The sequence below is a fragment of the Bombus affinis genome, chromosome 13, assembly GCF_024516045.1.
Source record: "Bombus affinis isolate iyBomAffi1 chromosome 13, iyBomAffi1.2, whole genome shotgun sequence".
Taxonomy (NCBI): domain Eukaryota; kingdom Metazoa; phylum Arthropoda; class Insecta; order Hymenoptera; family Apidae; genus Bombus; species Bombus affinis.
In genome coordinates this window covers 7,055,601-7,075,456 of record NC_066356.1, presented here as the reverse complement: position 1 = coordinate 7,075,456, position 19,856 = coordinate 7,055,601, and the positions used below count along the sequence as shown (strand labels likewise).

The 19,856-nt window shown below is 36.4% G+C and overlaps 1 protein-coding gene across 1 annotated transcript in view; it reads right to left on the bottom strand.

The window, feature by feature from the left end:
- Positions 1-499: 499 nt before the first annotated feature.
- Positions 500-19,856, bottom strand: part of LOC126923401 (uncharacterized) — a 35,868-nt gene continuing 16,511 nt past the window's right edge. Inside the window, exons 2-3 of the mRNA XM_050736811.1 lie at positions 16,125-16,218; positions 500-6,072 (exon numbers count right to left, since the gene is read on the bottom strand). Of these exons, the coding sequence (XP_050592768.1) occupies positions 5,441-6,072; positions 16,125-16,218 (726 nt within the window). The 3' untranslated portion in view covers positions 500-5,440. The remainder of the gene's footprint in view (positions 6,073-16,124; positions 16,219-19,856) is intronic.

Sequence of the window (19,856 nt, the reverse complement as noted above, 5' to 3'; positions counted from 1 at the left end):
GTTGATGATATTTGATACAAATACATCTATGCCTTTCACTTTTATTTTCTACTTATTTTATTATGGATCTGTAATTTTATTCGTGCCACACATACGCGTCTTGCAACGTAGAATACTACGTGAAATAAAATTCCAATACATATAACGAATAAATGTTCTAATACTTATGGTCAGCAGTGTATGTATTAAACGTGCTATGTAAAATATTTTGAGGTTTCATTAGCACTGTAGAAAACAAACCGAGGATTTTTATGCGTTTATAGAAAATTTGAGCATACAAAGATGCATAGAGTATACGTAATATGAAAAAATGTAGAAAACATTGAAACTCTTTTCGATATTCGATACAGCACCCTTTACGATATCTAGTAAATTAGACGACCTTCTACGTAAGTTCCATTTTATAAATTATGTGTATAAAAATGCAAATTTCCGTAAATATCCGCAGTCTAATAATGACGCATGATTAATCATCGTGGAATGGAGTTATGAAAGAGAGTTTAATTAACTTAGCGATCGTTTATTTACTGGTCAATGTTATCTACAATGATTTATTGTAAAAGTAACAATAGTCGTATATAAGTTAAAACGATATATTACACATATGTACAAGTGGTGAGTCGATCCTAACTCGATCTCGTGGAAACGTGTTCATCGCGAATATTTAGAGGAAGTTGTCGTTCAGAGGAGGCACGCGATTTCATCTTCACGCTGCGTGATTCATTTTTCCAGCCATTTTTGAGTAATCTCGATTATTAAAGAAAGAAACAGATTCTTTAATATTCGCACAATGTTTTAAATTATCAAAGATAGGGAAAAATGTTCGATGAAAGTGAAAGTTGTTTGATTTCATAAAGGTAATTTAATTAAATATCTGAATTTCTCACTTAATTGCCATCTTCGATGGTTTTAATGCTGCATTACACATATTGTTAAACTCGTATTGGAATGTGCAACTAGCTATTAATAATTTTATTCTAAAAAATGGTAATTAAGAACTTGGAAAACATTCAAGTATTTCATTAAATTCCCTATTATGGAATTAAACTACTTTTACATGAAATATTCGTTCGCAATTTTATTAGTTACAAAAATAATAGTGCGTCCGGTCGTCCTCGATCTTTATGTTGAAAAGTATAAATTATAAGTAGACGTATATATAAAAAATTTAACTGTGCACGAGTCCGTAGAACACACATAGCATTTAAAGATACATAAAATGTACGGTAAATACCTAAAAATACATAAAGAGTGTAAATATTTGTTTCAATATTTAATAAGTAGAAAAGATTTCTTCTCTTCGATTTCATTTTTTAAATCATGTGTGTGAAAGTATAAATCTGCACGAGTAATCTAGCAGTCTAGTTATAACGGACTGTAATAGATTGAAATCGAATTTTTCAATGAAACTGCGTGCACAGTAATTATTTAATTATAGTCAAGATTAAAATAAACGAAATGGAACGTCGCCCCCACGAGATCGATGGTCGTGGCAGAAAATTCTCTCTGATTCTTCGAGCAAGTGATTCGTGATCAAAGGTTCGATCGTCGATCGAAAATCACTCGCCAGAATTTATGCTCCGATTTACGACTTTTTCATCGATCCAATGTCGACGTTGAACAATTGTCCTCGTACACCAGGAACGATTCGTCGCTGACTTAATCACCTAGAAATATTCTATAAACCTATCTAATCGATGAACTGTCTTTTTAGAATTCGATATTAGAGCTAGCGTTAAATATTTTCGTCGCTCCATCGACGACACTGGATCCGCCAATCGTATACGAATTTTTAATCGGAATCGATCGAACATTGCATTGCACTGTTTTACCCTTCCTTTTTCCTTTATAAGTTCTTGAACGTTTCTGTTTTGAAATTAGGGTTTACAGTAAGTTTTACGAGTATAGCTTACGCAGATTTTTATACGTTTATATGAAAACTGCACGGAGTGCACGTAATATGAAAAAATGTATAAAATGTCCAACGTATACTGCTTCCTATAATATTTGGCAGGCAAAACAATTTTCTACCGAGAGTTCTATTTTCTTCGTGTTTATCTTCAAAAATATGAATTTGCATAAAAATCCACCATCTATTTATGGGGTCAAGATTTACGAGCCTGACTTAAACGGAGGCACTTGGTAAACTTTTGGTGAAATTGTTGAGAAAACGGGCACAAATGCGATGCAATATTCGAACGATTAAAAAACTTAATAATTTCGAATTATCACACGGTTACGGTAAAATAATCTACAAGTTTGTTCTAGGAGTATTTAGTTCTGATTTCAACGGACGTCTCTCCTCGCTTTTCAACCCTTCAAATATGCAAAATCAGTCGATATCGATAAAACTGACGCACTAAACTGCAGATGTGCAAACAAATTTGGATTGGGGAATAAAGCCAAAGGAATAGAACTTGGATAGTTCGATAAATATAATGAATATCACTTTGTATAGTTTATATGTTTTTGAACATTATGTACATATTTGAACACTAAGATTTCCCATATGTATATAAACATCCGCGGTAATAAAAATAACGTAACACGATGACTATGTTTTTTAAAAAAATTAAAATGTCCAGGACACTGTACGAAGTGTATCCGTTCGCTTTTCCGGAAAAAGACAAATATAAAAGAGAATCGTTTCTATCAAATGTAAAATTTCTTCAATCGACCTGATCATTCAATCGATCGAATTATTTTCGTATCCTTAAAAATAATTTAACTCTTTAACATCTTGTTTAACATGATATTTCGTTCCTTGCAATTTTGAAAGGTTAAAAAGTCAAAAGCGATACACGATAAAAATCTACAGGTTTCTCTTTGTCGACATTAATTAAGAAATTCTGCCCCATGGGATGTTCAGCCCCTTTTTTCTCTCGTTCATATCGATCCAGCGTATGAACCCCTTCGTATTGACATCGTTTATTGACATTCGTTTTCCGTGGAGTGAATCTAACGTCCAATGGATCGAAAGCGTGCGAGAAGAGAGAACTTTATTTCCTTAGCCTAACACGATAAGAGTACAATAAATAATATAAAAAAATAATTAAAAAAAAATAATAGTAAAAAATGGAAAAGAAAAATAATCGATAATGCTAGTAAGGATGGCGATTATAATATTAGTAACGACGATACATGAAAACCAATACAAAATTGTGCTACTAAAGAAAAAAAATGATAAAAAAAGTGGCTCGCTTTATGGTTGGACGAATTAATAAAAAAGAAAAGTATGCTGATTTGGTAATTGAATGCAAACACGTGAATCTGTACGCGCCATTGGATGTTAAGTTCATCCTCCTTCTGCTGTATCATCGATGTAGGAACCTGAGGAATCGCAGATCTATCGATCCACGATCGTCTTTTAGCCAGAAACGGAATATATCAGTGACTGTACAATGCCTAGTAAAAAACGGAATCGTTTTGTCGCTGGAAGCCTTCGTCAAACGTGAATCTCAACTCTTTGAAGAGTATAGTACTTAGTATTAATTAGCCTAGAGTTTTTAGAATTTTTGGTTGATTATTTATTAAATCGTGTAACAAGTTCATCTGTCTTCTGATGAACATTCTCTCAGGAATTTTATATAAACGTTATCTATATTAGCTGGTTGATATATGACAAGTGATATAATATAAATATTGCTTATAATTCTATTATCTAACGATAGTAACGAAGGAAGAATAACGTTCTCGGATCTTCGTGAAATTATTCCTGTTTCCTTCTATTATTTCGATGCTCGGAAAATTTTGTTCATGGCTAATCGTTAAATAACATCAAGAATGTGAGTAGAATATCAGTTATTAAATAACTACATGAATATGATAAGTTGCTCGATTCAATTGCAAAGGATAGATCGGCGATTAAATAGCTCTTATATAAAAGTAATCTTACATAAAAGTTTGGTGCTCTGTCAAGGAAATGCGAACGAACTTATTACACGATCTAACACTTAATTTTTAATTTTCAGTTAAGGAGAAAGGTAGTAGAAAGGGATTGACGAGCGGGCGTTCACTTTTGACGTGCGACAAAGCTATGAAGAAATCAGTCGCGCGACATTCTCACGGTAATTGCTCGACGAGAAAACTCGTCCTGAAAAAAAGTTGCCCGGAACGAAGCCACAGCCACATCCTCCAGAAAAATCTATGGAGAAGTTCGAATCTACTTGACGAGCACAGTGTCTCTCTCACGGTGCGCCGTATGAAAGCGTCGTTCACTTTACAAACACACGGTGAATGCATTTTATTCTGAATGGAAAGAGATTCTCCTTCTTCGTTTCGTCATGTTTCCTTCTTTTTATTGTGACAGGAACTTCTCTGCTCGAGCAAAATCGCCAAGGTGCGGACGATCACGAAGCTTCCACTCGAGATGATTGAAAAGTGAATGTGGGACACGAGGCTTCCAGTGTATAACCATTGAAATTCGCTGCTGAAGTCCAAACTTTAAGATATCTCAGAAGTCGAATATCAACGTTTTAACCTTTTCTAGATTTTTCTTGAAAAGGTTTTCTTGAAAAGTAGGTAAATACAGTCCTGTTCATAAGTGGACCTCTTGAAAGCCAAACTGATCAACTCCGGCTTTTATTTAAATTATGTAAATCGAGTAATTTAAATTTCTCAATTTTGTCACACAGATACGTGATTAGTATTTGATATTCGAAAAATAAACAACTTATTTCCATTAGTTATTTATTATTAGATGATATAATAATAATAATATGGCTTAAAAGACAGCGATTGTAACATCATTATCTTTTTTTGTTCTCATTTTATGGAGTTGATCAATGTATTAGGACACTTTATGGCTCATAAAATGCGATAGCTGGTTTAAATTATCAAGGAAATTACTAATTGATCATGATTTTGTACTTGAGAATTTATAAGAAATATTCGTACAAAGTACAGAAAGACTCGTAATATTTTAAGGACATATTTAACACGTTATTAAGGAAAAAGTTATATATAAAACGAACTTGAGATAATTTTGCACCTTAGAAAAATATCTCATATATCTACGTAGGTTCTAAACCAAATAACAATCTTCAAGGCTAATCGCTTTACTAATCACTTGTTAACAATCTCATCGTTTAATAATCTTCCAATTAATTTTCAAATTCACTCAGTAAGTGGCCTAATACTTCCCAACCGATAATGTACATAGTTATTAATCCTCTTATAAATTCCTCCACCCCGGACCCATAACTACACCTATTACCAAAGACTTCCTTAATTCCACAAGAATCTGGCCACCTCCGATCATCCATCCCCACATTCATCTTTCAACCTCCGCTTCCGAACAGGAAATACCCCCTCGTTTCCATTCTGTTCGGTTCGCGATGGGAGCGTTTCTATCGGTAAAAGCCAGACGGGCTTCCCTTTAAGAATAAACAAAAAAGAAAAAAATGAAGTACCTCATCCGATAAAAATCAGAGCGACTCATTTACGTGGTGTATCGAGCAAAGGCGCGTTCCCTTTGGAGTTCCAGATGATCCTTCATCGCCAAGACCGTAGGATGATGAGGCGGCAGTCCCTCATCCTCCACGAGATATCTGAGGGCTTCCGTAGCACAGGCATCCCAGCCGGCATTCCACGACGCTGGAACCTGCTCGACGTCGCTGTTGCCTTCATCTCTCTCCTGGTCCATCCTCAAACAGCCCTCCAAACATTGATAAGGCTCGAAGATCGCGTGTTGTTTGCCAAACGAACGAGACGAATCTTGTCTCTGACACTTATCGGCCACGCTGTCTCGATAACAGCTGCATCCTTTCGGGTCTTTGACCTCATCAAGGCAACTGTGTTCCAGGTAACTCATCCCAATCAGCTCCATTCGATCCCTATCGAAGGGATCACCTCTGGCCAGGAGCCTGTTCGAAGTCTGTTTCTGATGAGATTGCTTCAATTCCTCAGCCAAAGAAGCGGCCAACTGATGCAACAGTCTGACGTTCTCGCGCTGGTCTTCCTCTTCGTCCTCGTCGAGATCGTCCAGTTCGACACCTTCGTCCTCGGAGGATGACACCAGGTCCTCGAAATCCTCGTCCACGCCCAGTAACGTCAGCAACCTCTCGGCGGCATCTGCGCAGAGACCCAGCAATGCATTTGCGTGTGTATGTATGTATAAAGGTTCGTACGGGGACGAGTAGTGATAAAGTATGGCGTTTTGAAAGTTTAGCAATCCAGTTTGCAGTTTGTCTTTCGAGAGTGGTTCGTGAAAGTATTACACTTGTAGAAACTTTCTTAGATTTTGAAGTTTCAGGATAGTTATTAGATGACATGATTGTGGTTCTTCGTTGTACTGCAATGTTTACGAAACGTTTGTTCTCAAGGAAACGCAACCAGTCATTAAAAACGCGATCCTGAAGAATCACAAACATGTCGTTTACAGGAAAGTTCTATGAAGTTCTGTACGAGATTCGCAGGGGAAACATGTAATAGGTACAGGTAGTTTTGTTCATTTCCTGACTTTGGTCTTACGTTATGGTTAAACAGAAAGATTTTAATTGATATGGTAATCTCGAAAGGAAACAGTCTGTTGGATTAAAAGGTAAGTCCGTTGAAAACGAAACTGATAAGTTTGGAGGATACCAAAGGTGTAATTATTATGACTAACAATAACTTGAAAATTTTGAAGAGCATGAAATAAAAAGATAATTTGGAAATCCCCTTAAGAAGGGACTGATTGACTACTTCCCCGTAGAAAATAAGAAATTTGATTTATTGTGTCCTTTCCTGCAGTCTACTAACTGCCGATTGCAGTCGAATTAGCTGTGACATCTATCGTGATCATATTGATAAAATTTGTAACCTATCTACGAATATATATGAAAACTATTGGCGAAGAAATTTCAATAAATCGAAATGAAACTTCAAAATGTTTTACGTAACACATACGATATACGGGTAAAAACTTTCTACGTTAAATGTTCGAATGCTTTCACAAGCATGTATGTATGTCGTTCCTCTGGCAAATTTCCACGAATTATCGTTCATACAGAGAAGAGAATTTTTCCCCAGTTCGCAAACGCTGATTTTAAAAAAGCAAGGAAAAAGAGGGAAAGGTAAAAACAGAACGATCGCTTAAATGATTTATGCAAAACCAGAACAAACTTCCTGAGGGACAGTTAAACATTGGTGATGGGTAGACTGCGAACGTTTCTGCAAATTAAATGTTTTCTCAACACAGCTAAGGAAATAGAACTTAATCAGAGATTTGTTTCGCTCGCTAAATGCTACAACGAGCAAGTATACTTAAGATATTTTATATGCCCTTTCACGTTATACGATTCTATTCATTCTCGCAGTTTTAAGTTTTCCATAAATGCATAAAAATCCTTAGTTTACCGATGAATTTTTGTCAGGGATCGAGAGAGAGAGAGAGAGAGAGAGAGAGAGAGAGAGAGAGAGAGAGAGAGAGAAAGCACACAAATGAAGCAGAATACGTGAAAAGCCATAGAACTCGATTCTCGACTCGATAAAAGCAAGCCTCGCGAAAGAATCAAAGAGAATCGCCGACCGGAATTCGCCTCGAGTCTCGTGGCCCGGTTTCGCGTCTCGTTCCTGTGGGAATCCTCCGCCATGAACCTCCCATGGGAACTACCTGTCGCTACACACCCCGTCATCCGTTCCTGCGAATCATCGAATTTCGCACGAGCCTCCTTTACTCTCTTCCCTTCTCTCTTATTCGTTGTAATAGTGCCCAACCATACTCTGTATATATACATATATATATACACACATACCCCTGTACGAGTACACCCTTCTGAGAACCCTCGACGAGACGTCAGGTAGGGCCAGTTCGTTACTCACCTATTCCTGGGAACGTGGATACCGTGGACATCCGGAATATGGTGTTCGATTAAACGATATTTCGGTATAGGATACCTTTTGGGAAACTGATGGGAGAGTTGGTAGATGTTTCGAGGAGAATGGGATGGTGAAAAAAATGAAATTAGGTTTCGCAGTGGATATTTAATGTGAGATTCTTGACTCTTAAGAAATCACGTTCGAGCGAATTCTTAAACAGATGCGTTTATACAGGTGAATAGTCCGATCACAAAATTGTTGGGTCTAAGTTGAAAATTAAATAATTTCTGTATCTAAATCGATATTTTAAAGCACTCTTAGGGATAAGTATCGTTCGTGATTAAACGATCATGGTGATACTTCCTGGGCATTTATGGGAGAATTGGTGGATGTTTAGAGGAGGACGAGGTGATAGAAAGGAGATCAAATCTGATAGCGAACATCGGGTAGGGAGTATCAAATGTTTGAAAAGTTACGTTTAGGAGCGTGTAACGATAGAATATAAATAAAACTTTATTCAAATTAGATATAAATATTTACGCAGAGTTCGTAGAATTAAAAAGATAGTCTACAAAGTGTATTATATCTGAATAAGGGAGATTAAATAAGTTGAGAATTATTACTTTCCAAGGGATGAGAAGCGAGAGGATTGAACAAGAAAGTCTGTTCTTGTTATGAATTATGTAACAACGTGTTGGGGTTGGGAGGATAGTTGGAAAGCAGAATTTGCGTTCGTTTAGGGAAATGGTGTTTGTATGGATATATCGTATTTTCCTGCACGGTAAAGGATGTTGCTTTTGATAAACGAGAGGGTGGAGGGAATATCCTTGGCGAATGTTGGAAATTGCATTTGTACCATTTCCAGCAAAACATAGTCAAATCTGATAAACAAAATTGATCAAATCACAGAAGCCAAGGATTTTAATAATCTACTTGAACTAGAATTTGCTGTCCTTTAATTTAAAAATTGAATGAAAGTTTTATTATTATTTAATGAAATACACAATGATAGGTAATTAATTAAATTCGGATTCGGTAAACATGCTGAAATTAAGTTATGGGACTGTAACAACATATAACTGCAATAAGTACAAAATGTAGACAATAACTACAAAAAGTTATATCACTTTGCTACTAAAAAATGTAATGATGAAAATTTAAAATTAAAGTTATATTTTTATATATGTAAATAATACTTTTAATTATAATTTAGACGAACATTAATTAGGCAAGCCAATACAACGGTCAAACGAGCCCCGATTAAAATCTCGATTCGCGTACGTAGATTAACAAGAAAATTATTTGAGAGGAACCAGTTGAGATCATGTCTCACGAACCAAACGATTTTTTCTCGATACGTAAATCGTTCCCTTTTTTTTCTTTTTTAAAAAGCCTGGAACGTTAGTCGCTCTCTTCTTTTTTCCTTTCATACGATCGACACCAGAGCGGAGTCTGCACCAGTCAGAAACGAGTTCATTGTTTTTTTCCCACCGGACGACAAACCCCCGGGACGTGGACGCCGGACGTTCCCACAGGGATAGCCAGATTTAAATGTCTCCTTTCGATGGTCTCTGAGACGAGGAAAAGTTGTATGGATTGAGTTAGGTTAGTCAGAGATTTAAAGGGCTCGAAGGGTAAACAACGTGTCCATGTCCCACGGATATGATCTGTACTGTTTAAAACAATTACAGGATCACCTCCTTGAACGGTTCTATTGCCAACTGAGTCTATCAAACATTCTATTGTTGAACAGGCGAACAAGAACGAAACTATTCTATAGATTCGGTAAATCAATACGTTTCAGGCAAATCAAATTACATCACCATTGAAACAATTCAACTTTCACGTGATATATTTTTCACTGAAATCGTTATTAGACTGCGAATATTTGGAATTTATACTTTTGTTTTATCTATTAGATATTATCATAAGGGTTGTGTGCATTCTTGCACCTTTAAATTTCTCGTAAACAATACATAAAAATTCCTTTGACGCTTCCATACACACATAAACAATCAAATTCAAAATTTCCCTGGTGTACTACATTTAAAAACATTTAAAAAATGACTGTAATTGACTTTGAAACTGACGGGTTGTTCCCTTTTGAACTCTATTGGTTCAAGTCAAGGGACATTAAAATAGAAAGATCAATTAGATTTTCACGAATGAACACTTTCCAAATCGCCCCACATAATAAAAATATAAAAATTACCTCGAGTTATAAATATAGCAAACTTGAATAATAATAGGAACGATCTCCCTTTTCTCGAAGAAGAAAGGTATATCATGGATAAAAGTTTTATAAGGTCCATGTAAAATGTTCTTCCACTCATCGTTAGGAAGTCAAGAAGACGGATGATGATAGCCTGATGGGAAAGAAGAATAAGCCCGGACGTCTTCTGTCAACTTATGACACCCCTTAAAGATTCTTCGACTATTGAAGATTACGTAAAGACCGTTGGAACAAATTCTCCTAGGGTGAGAGGAAACGTTCTTCTGGAAAGATTAGCGGTTCCATTGGGAACAGCAAGAAGTAGAGATGGCTTGAAACTTGATTTTTCGATTAATAAAGCTTCAATTTTCCTGCTCGTTCGTAAAATGAAATTAAGATCATAGAATGAACAAAAATGTGCTCTTAAAGTCTTAAGATCGTAGCAATTAAGACGATCAACCCAGCAAATGTAAAAGCAAGCTCAATATAATATTGTCGCTGTTATTAAAATAAAGACAAATTCATATCGTGACGGTACTTTGGAAAATCAATCGCACGAATCGAATGTAACGTTATTTATCGTTTTGAGGGACTCGAATGACAAAAATGGAACGGAGATTTGACTTCCCGCGCTCTTTTCGGTTTCACGGGTTTTTCATCTTTTTAACGTCTCGCCTCTACCAAAAAAAACTTTGATCGCAAACAAATTTCGACGCGGATTACAAATAAGCGAGAGAGAAAGAGAGAAACGAAATTTATAGATCGTAAATCGCGGCGAATTCGATCCGTACGGCTCTTTCTATTATTCAGCCACCCTTTGGAACAGAAATTGCTCGGCTGCCGGAATTTTCGTCGGAAGATTGAAACGCCTACGGTTGTAAGCGGCCGAAGTAACTCGCCGAAGCGAGCCGCCATTAGCATATAAAATTCATATTTCAAAAAGGGGTCAGTAGATTCGTACGCCCGTAAGCGGAAAGTTATTTTCCCCGTGTATAGCGCACGAACAGGCATCCCACCGCTTTGTGATTAATGGTAACGACCGGCAAAACTTTAATGAATCTTATAAATGGACTTTGAAACAGTCGAAAAGAGAGAGAAAGATGATGTCGTTATCTGGTGTCCTGATGTTGTCCCGGAAACAGGGAGCCGCTTTAACTCTCGATACCGAGATGGTAACGAGACCAAGAAGCCCGATCGAGCCAGTTGAAAATTTATTTCAGACGGTTAAGGGGCAACGATTAATGGCGGAGATGTGTTAGAATCAGGTCGATCGATTCTGTGTTGCAGGCTATCGAGATCTTGATAAATTAATATACGGTGGCCTTGGTGTATAATAATCTTGATTTGCATTGGTAATGTTGTTTAGGTTCGACTGGCTGAATGAAAAATAGAATATTAACAATTCTAGTGAAGTATACGAATTAGACGATAGATTAAACTTTCAAATAAAATCAGAATATATTTTATTTTGTTTTTACTAAATGTAAATTTTATGAAATAACGTTTTATGAAATGACGTCCTAGATCCAGATTAATCAAATTGCGATTGTTTGATTAATTTCAGTAAAACAAATGAGCTTCGATAATTCTAACGAAGCGCAAGAACTTGATAATGAATCGATGTTTCTTTTCGGGTAATCTGAATTTCAATTTATCAAACTCAACTCACTTAAACGAATGGAAAATTTTCTTTTTGAGAGAAGCTCTATTAATCTTATTCTACTTGTCGAAATTAGTTATAAAAAATATATTATCAAATGTATATGGAAATAGTAAGCCGTCCACAGGACACACGGGGAAAGATCATCGAAATTCCCAGGCAGATTGAAGATAGGGGACAAATTGTTGGCAGAATAGGCACGACCCTTCCCCATGGCCCTTGGAATAAAAATTTCCTAGGATTTCTGCGCATCTTACGAAAGCAGGTACGGTCCGAAAAGGGATCGAGAAACATTTCTGTCTCGCGTGAGACTGCTGGAGAGCAACAAATTTCCCATATTCCTGGGGAAACTCGATTACCTTTGTTCTTTGACAAAAGAGCCGAGACGACGAGCCGTGAGCTCACGAACAGCAAACCTACAGACGCATCGATAAGTTATTTACGCGACAAGGCGAAGCCCAGAGGAACGAAATTCACGAGGACGTTCGTAAATTGGCAGAGAATCGAGAATCGTATAAATAAATTTGATTTGATAGAGTTGATGTGCAAGATGATTGCTAATAATCATTATTTTATGCCGAAGGAAGCGATGCAAAAATAATTTTAGACTGGTTATGTCACGTGGAAAGTAAAAGTTGGATCCTCTCGAGACCGAGCTTTCGAAGATTGTCGGACAAAGCTTTCTTTTTATCAATTTCTTTTATCAACGGTAGAAACATATCTCGCTTGATCATTTTAGAGATCGATTTTAACTAAAACTAAAATTAATTCGTAGAATATAGTAATTTTTAATTAGATCATACCTTGTTAAGGTACAATTTTTTGTATATGCAAAACAGGGCATAAAAGAAGCTTGTCACGGTAGGTTGAAATGAGAAGCTTGAAATAATTACCGTTTGAGCCAATTAAAGACGATTGGAAGAAACCAAGGAAGAAATTTCGATCGCAATCCCTGTCGACCCTACAAATTATCGATCGAAGACGATGGACCGGAGAGACCGGTAGAAGCAATTAAAAGCAACCAGAAAGAATCTTTAAAAAAAACAGAAGTTTCTGGTAGCTCGTGGTGAAACCGAACGAAGTTGGAATTAGCGATGGGAGTGACACGATACATATTGATACTCAACCAATTTATCAGTATTAAAACACCTGCAGAAAATTAAAATCATTTGTAAAATCATTAGGGTCTTTTTAAAATCTTTACGTATATATCATACTATATAGAGTGGTCTATCAAAAATTCACATATTCTTTGTTACAATAACAATTTTATAAATAATCAAATTAATTTTGGCATCTCTATTAAATATTCTACTAAATTCTTCATCGTATTTTTTATACGTTTAAAATTGTCTCAATGAAGTTTAATGCTTACGTAATACCTTTTTGTGAACTCAAATAATCCTACCATAGGGTTATTCAAGTCATTCGCTTAATTTTGATTATTTTCTCTTGACGTATGATATACGACCCTTTCTCATTCTTTCGGTATTACATCTAAGACTAACGGTGTGTCTCGGAATACGCAACGAGTACAATGTTGAAAATCGAATTTTAAGTCGTTGAAGCGTAGCACGTTCTGTTGCGAAAAGATTTCCACGATTCCTATCTTCAGCACTAATATTGGGAACAGTTCTTTTCACTTGGTTTTACTTGAAAAATGTCCAGAACATTAGTTACGTCGTTGAGAAATACTTTTTAAAAACTGATGTCGATACATGTACCAGATCGAATATGTTTAGCGATATTCTATCTATTTTGCTATGTCAATGCGATATCAGTTCCGACGTTATGTAGTCGCGATCGATACGATCGTGGATCGTTTCGGGAAGATCGCGTGACTGAATGTTCCACGTTGCCTCGAGGAATCCACCAGCCACCATTCGAAAGTGAAAGACAGGCCGAGCAGGAGGACCGGGTAATTAGGAGCGATTACCGAACGCGTTTAAGTGGACAGCTCAAATCGCGGAAGGGGAACAGGCGAGGCTGCTTGATTATAAAGTGGTAAACCAAAGGTATACTTTGTCGTAAAGTCATCGCGCGAGAACCAAGGACGTAATTACACGAATCCTGGGATCCGGACAATTTCGCCTGCTCGAAATAATCGCGCGAGAAAATCTCTTCTTCGCCAAAAAGGGAATCGCCTCGTTCCTTTTTCCTTCGCCCCTTAACCGTTCGACTCGAGGACTTTGACTCTTTCTGACCGAGAACACGGAAGCTTGGCTCCCTTTTGACAATCTCGATGTTATTGCATCTTCTGCGTCCCTTCTGACCGGTCCAAAACGGATTCCTTTGAGTTTCTTTCTTTGTAGAATTGTGGAAAATTGCCATTTTCGTTCGAACAACCTCATTTCTAGCGTGCTTTAGAATAGCTTCACCTTTTTGGGGATTTGTTTTATGGCTGAAATTGTAGGAGTTAATAGTAATTAACTGCTATTAAGAAACCGTGACTGACACATAGGTCGTGCTTCGTTGAATCCCTCAATGAAATGGGATTTTTATGTGAGAAAGTTAAGACATTGAAATCATGTATGAAAGAGAAGATTCTCAATTTTTGAAAGATATATCTAAAATAGGATTCGTAAAAGGATAGAAATATTTGTAGACAATGAAAAATGTCGACGATCGATACACGAAATTGATGAACTATAAGCAATATGTCGGAAGAAGAACGAGGATTATAGCCGCTGTTTTGAAGTAGTCGTTACAAAGATATTTAAAAAGATATTTCCAAAAATCATTTATCGATCGATCCTAATGTTGCATATATTTATGTTGAAGAGACATTATTGTGATGACTCCTAAATTTTGTAAATTGAAGAAGAATTTACTTACAAGACGAGGGGTTGGAAAGATTGCTCGATCTTTCATACCTCGACCGACACTAACGGAAGTAATTAACCATACCGTCACATTCTTTCTTGCATCAGAGTCTTCCACGCAAGAACAGTTGTCCTCTTTCTAACCATTCTCGTCTCCTGGAAGGAGCCAATCCGATCAAGGGTCTGACACGAAACATTTTAACGATACGCTTACAAGGCGCTACCTGGAACCTGGTTTTCTCTATGACTAAGTCAGCACAAAGTGAAAGACCGTGACAAACAGTTTTCTCTTGCGGCTGTAAATAATTATTCTGTCTCGGGAATATTAGGGTGAAAATATTCCCCTTTTGTGCGGGATAGCACAGTAATTGCGTTTCTACCAATTTTCCCCGCAGCTGAACGTTTATTTAGCTTAACAATTTTCGAGAGCCACCCCTTACGCCCGCGAGCACCCATCCACCCTCTTCCTCCAGCCTATCCACCGCACAGGTCTCGGCGTTATTCCGCCTCGTTACACGCGAACCTACTCTCTTAATGCCGTTTTCTCTACCCCGCTATTCTACGACAATCTAATTAACGAGCAAATAAACTGCACGAATGCACTGGTTTCACCGGGACGGAAAGGGGGTGTAAAACAAGAGGGTAGTTAGGAATAGAAATGGAAACGAGGATATTCGAAGGAGCATTTGAATTGCAAGGAACTTGTTTGCAAGCTTTATGAATGCCTCGAGGGATAATAACGTTAGCTGAAGTGAAGAGAACTCTCGAACGAAACATACACAGGCTCATACAGGTATTTGAACAATAGAAGACACCTTTTATGAATATATTATGCGCGTTGTATGAAACATTTTGAAACTTCAATCATTGAGTGATATAAAGGAGATAAAACAATGGAATGTATTGTAGCTTTATACAATGGTACAAGATAAGGTTCGTAAAATAAGAAGACAATAGAGACACGATAATTTTACAAAATAGATTTATATTTGATAAAAGCAATGTATATATATGTATGATACATAGAATGGATCGCTGTTGTCAATATGGCAAAGAATTTTCAATACAGAAGCTACCAAAATTCATAATGTTTTTATCATTTTAAACTTTCTTTTATCTGTCATTGTATTTACTCGAAGGAGTTTTTAAGGGTGCTTCAGGATTTCACGTAGAGGAAACAAAGATGCAATTTGGGATTTCAGGTATGAAATGAAAAGTTTATTCACAACTTACCTAGAGTTGTAAATATTCCAAAATCAACCGTTTACTTGAAGGAAATGGAAGCTTTTAAAGAACCAGAGCAATAGACGTCGTCAACTTCATGAACAATTTACTATACCAATTCATTATACTTGGACAATTTATTATAAGTTTATTTTATGAAAGATCATTATTATCAGAGTGGCTTTTCAGTCGTTGCTAATTAATTGGATTGTTAGTGCCACGATTGTTGGAGGAAAATTCAGATTCGTGTACATTTTACTCAATTGCACCCCTAATTGCGACCCCTTGGAAAGCTTCCCTATTTAAACGAAAACATCCTGTTCATTGAACCGCGGTCTCTTCTTTATCTATAGGGAAGAGAGAGGAGGAGAGGGAAACGTGGGGTGAAGAATGAAAGTTTAATTACCTCGAATTGTCGGGGATGAATCCGCTACGTCGGTTGCCAGATCAACGAGCTCTTCCAACTCCCCTCCGTCACCCTCGTAGTCCATCATCATCTCCTGAAATCAAAAGTTTCTTTTTACGGCTCGTCGATTCCATTCTATTTATCTAAATTTTCAATGCTAGACCTAAAAATCCTTTCAGGATTAACTTTGATATACTTTTATCAATACATTTTTATTATACATTTTATACAATACAATTTGCGAATACAATTTAACAAATGAAACCACCAAGCAAGTATTATAACGAGTACTATACTTTAGGTGCTTTATATGTAGACTTTTATAGGGACCACAAAATGTACTTGTACGTTATTGTATTTCTAATTACATCTATATACTAATTAATTAAATAATTAATTAAATTTCATGTGACTTGATAGTACACTTCCATGTGATGCAAATTTAATGTATTTAAATATTTCTGGAATCACTGTATATACTATGTGTATTCTGTACATTTTTACAACTCCAAATTTCATATAAATTCATGAACATTCTAATCTACCAATGTTCACGTACGTTAATTACGTGCGCATGTTACCTAATAGAAAAGAAAAGAAAATAAATAAATAAATAGGAAAAAATCATGTCTCTTTGAGTCCTTAATAAATATTCGCTTCTGAATAGCTTAAAATAATCAACTATAACATTCCACTTCGTAAAAAATAAATATTTCACGTTCAGAACGCGATAATGTAGGAAGAATTTAACGTTATACGCAAAAGTGTTGAACTCGGACGAGACTGCTGTTTAATACGGGCATAAAATAAATGATGCGATGAACCGTCCCCGAGGGAATGCAACAGAGACGTGAAACGCACGAAAATTGACCACGTTTGTACCAAACCAAGAAAAAAAGGACATCCTCGTTATGAAAGGGAAGAAGACAGTTGAAAAAAAAAAGTAATATCCGTCAGGGGGTTTAACGAGATTGCGCGCGGTTGTCGGGGCTTCCTGTCTTCCAGAACGTTGATAATTTTTAAAAATTGAAACGTGCAAAGGCGCAGAGAAACCGGTCGACCGGTGTGGCGGTCTCGTTAATGTAGTACTTTGTAATCGACGGCCGTACGTTGTCACTATCGCCGCGGAAATAACGCTTATTTAGAAGAAAATTCCACGATGCCGATCGACTCGGCGGTAAACTCTTAATTATCCACTCCATTTACCATAAAATCCCTCGCTCTGCATCAAGAGCCGCCAATACGTGGGAGCGTCCGTTCGTTAGGCGGCACAAGTTAAACGTAGCTCGTGAAATCTCTTAAGCTGACCAAAAACGCAAAAAGAAAGGGTACGAAGAGAGAGAAAGCGAAATAAAACCAAATAGACCGCCTGCAAGAACAAGACTAGCCGAGCGGCGACATTCTGAGGGAAATTATTGCGTTACTTTTATAAAAGTACGAACACATCTGTGGATAGATTAAACAGAACGAATCTAGTCACGACATTTGAAACGCTTTCAACAGCTTCGAGTATGTTCACAATCGTATGTGCCATAAACGTTTGAACACACGATGCACAATTTCTCAGAGCTAGATCCTGGGTAAGAAGTTAGATTAGAAAAACGATCGATGGATGGGAATTTTCGGATTGGTGCAAAATAATGATCGAAATAAAAGTTTGCAAGAGTTATGCAAAAATAATGAATTGACAATTATGCGTTGACCCTATAATATTCTATTAGAGCCTCTAACATATATGTCGATTTCTTTGGGTATTCGTCTGAATAACATTGATGGATACAAGTAACTATGAATATAGATAGAAAATAGACAGATAAATAGATTATACTAGAGTCAATCTATTTGTTGCATAAATAGAAGAGAAATTTAATTTAATTACACAAAATTGACGAACCTATTATACCATTGAATATGTAAATTCTTTATAATATAGAATTTCAAACGAGGCAGTAGTTCTTAAAAATATCAATAATTTTTTAACAATTGTTCGGTTCTATATAATGTTTTATTTTATATATAAGTGATAAAAATAGTTATTAGTGTGTACGTTCGAAACGTGTTGACCCAGTCCAATATATTTTCAGAAAGGTACTTTGCTTTGGTAATTAAAGGTAGCCATAGTGTGCTAACAAAATTGGCGAGGGTTATCGGTAGAAAGGAAAAGTCACTTGGTGCCAACGATGCAACATAGTAACCCACTACAGTCGACTATTTTCTCCTTTATTGTCCGGTTTCTCTGGGTCACTGGGTATGAACGCGTTTTCCCAGTTACGCGCCCCCTCGTTGTGCTCGCAATAAATTTCCCGAATTTAGGGTCCAAGGTGAGCCATAAAGTGGTCACTCGGTAACTGAAAAATGCCTTCCTGAAAATTTCCAAGGACAAAAACGAAAAGAAATAAAACTTGAACCGTTCGACCATAATCCTATTTAGAAATTGTCGAATATTCATTTTCAAGCAATTCCAAGCTTACCGATATTTTTTTCTTTTTTTTTTTTTTGTGGACATTCGAATCACTGTCTCTGATCATTGAATTAAACCCACGAGGAAAGTTTTCAATTTTCTGCTAGGTTGTCTGTATATAAAACGATCGATGTTCAATTATTTCAACTTCACTGAATCTTAAACACAATGAAAGGAAATTCATATATGTAGGTATTGAATCAATATCACATATGAAAGAGAAAATTCTCAGCTGTAAAATAATGTCCGATGATATACGTGCAAAGATAAAAAACATTTATTGAAGAAAGGAAAGAAAGATTGGAAAATTCACATAATAAAATCGAACATTTTATTATATGCAACATTATATAGACATTAATGGACCGACCCTAATGCTCGACGAACTGAATAATTTGCTGTCTAAGGTATACAGTAAAACATACGGTATCGTAATGTTGGAATGTTTCATACTTCGCATGCGGGAGCGTTATCTCGTTATTGCAAAAAACGAATTACGATAATTTAAGACGCTCACGGAAATGGTCGATATACGTCGTTAGATCGTTACGATTGAAGAAGTATAAATATGACTGTGATTACGTAATACATGCACGAACTGACTACCGACGTAATAAAGAGAAATCAGCATTAATCATTACAGTACATAAGTACAACTGATTTTATCACGTTGTTTGCGTTACATTTGGAAGAAACGAATTCTTCCATTTTTGTATAATTAATGTAATTTATTAGAACGAATTAATCGAATGAATGAATGAATAAATAGAATGAAATACATTGGGGAAAAGATGTGACCGAGTTCAATTTTAATTAACGTTCGTTCAATTTCAAGCAAATTAATTTCAACGAGCAAGGCGTTCGTATCTAAAGTAATATTACAACAGCGAAATATTAAAGTTTTCGTAAATTGATAATAAAAATTCTTAACCTTTGCGGTTATAAGGCGGATTTTACTCGACAAGACGCACTTAAATTTATGAAATAACGAACGAAAAGGGTTAAAGCTTAGAAGCGTATCTTCTACATTGAAGAAGACGCGAAGAATTTGCAAGATAATTATCCAAGAAGCAGATAAAGGGGTGGTTCCACGCGAAGCATCGCGAAGGGGATCGTTTACGAGGTTCAAAGGCAGCGCAAAAAATTTGATGATGCTCGTCATCGTCTTTTACCAACGAGGTAAAAGATCGTGCACGAAGACCGTGGAATTTCGAGGTGCATGCATTTTAATCGATCCGAGCACGTGATTTTAGGACGTCAAATTACCTGCA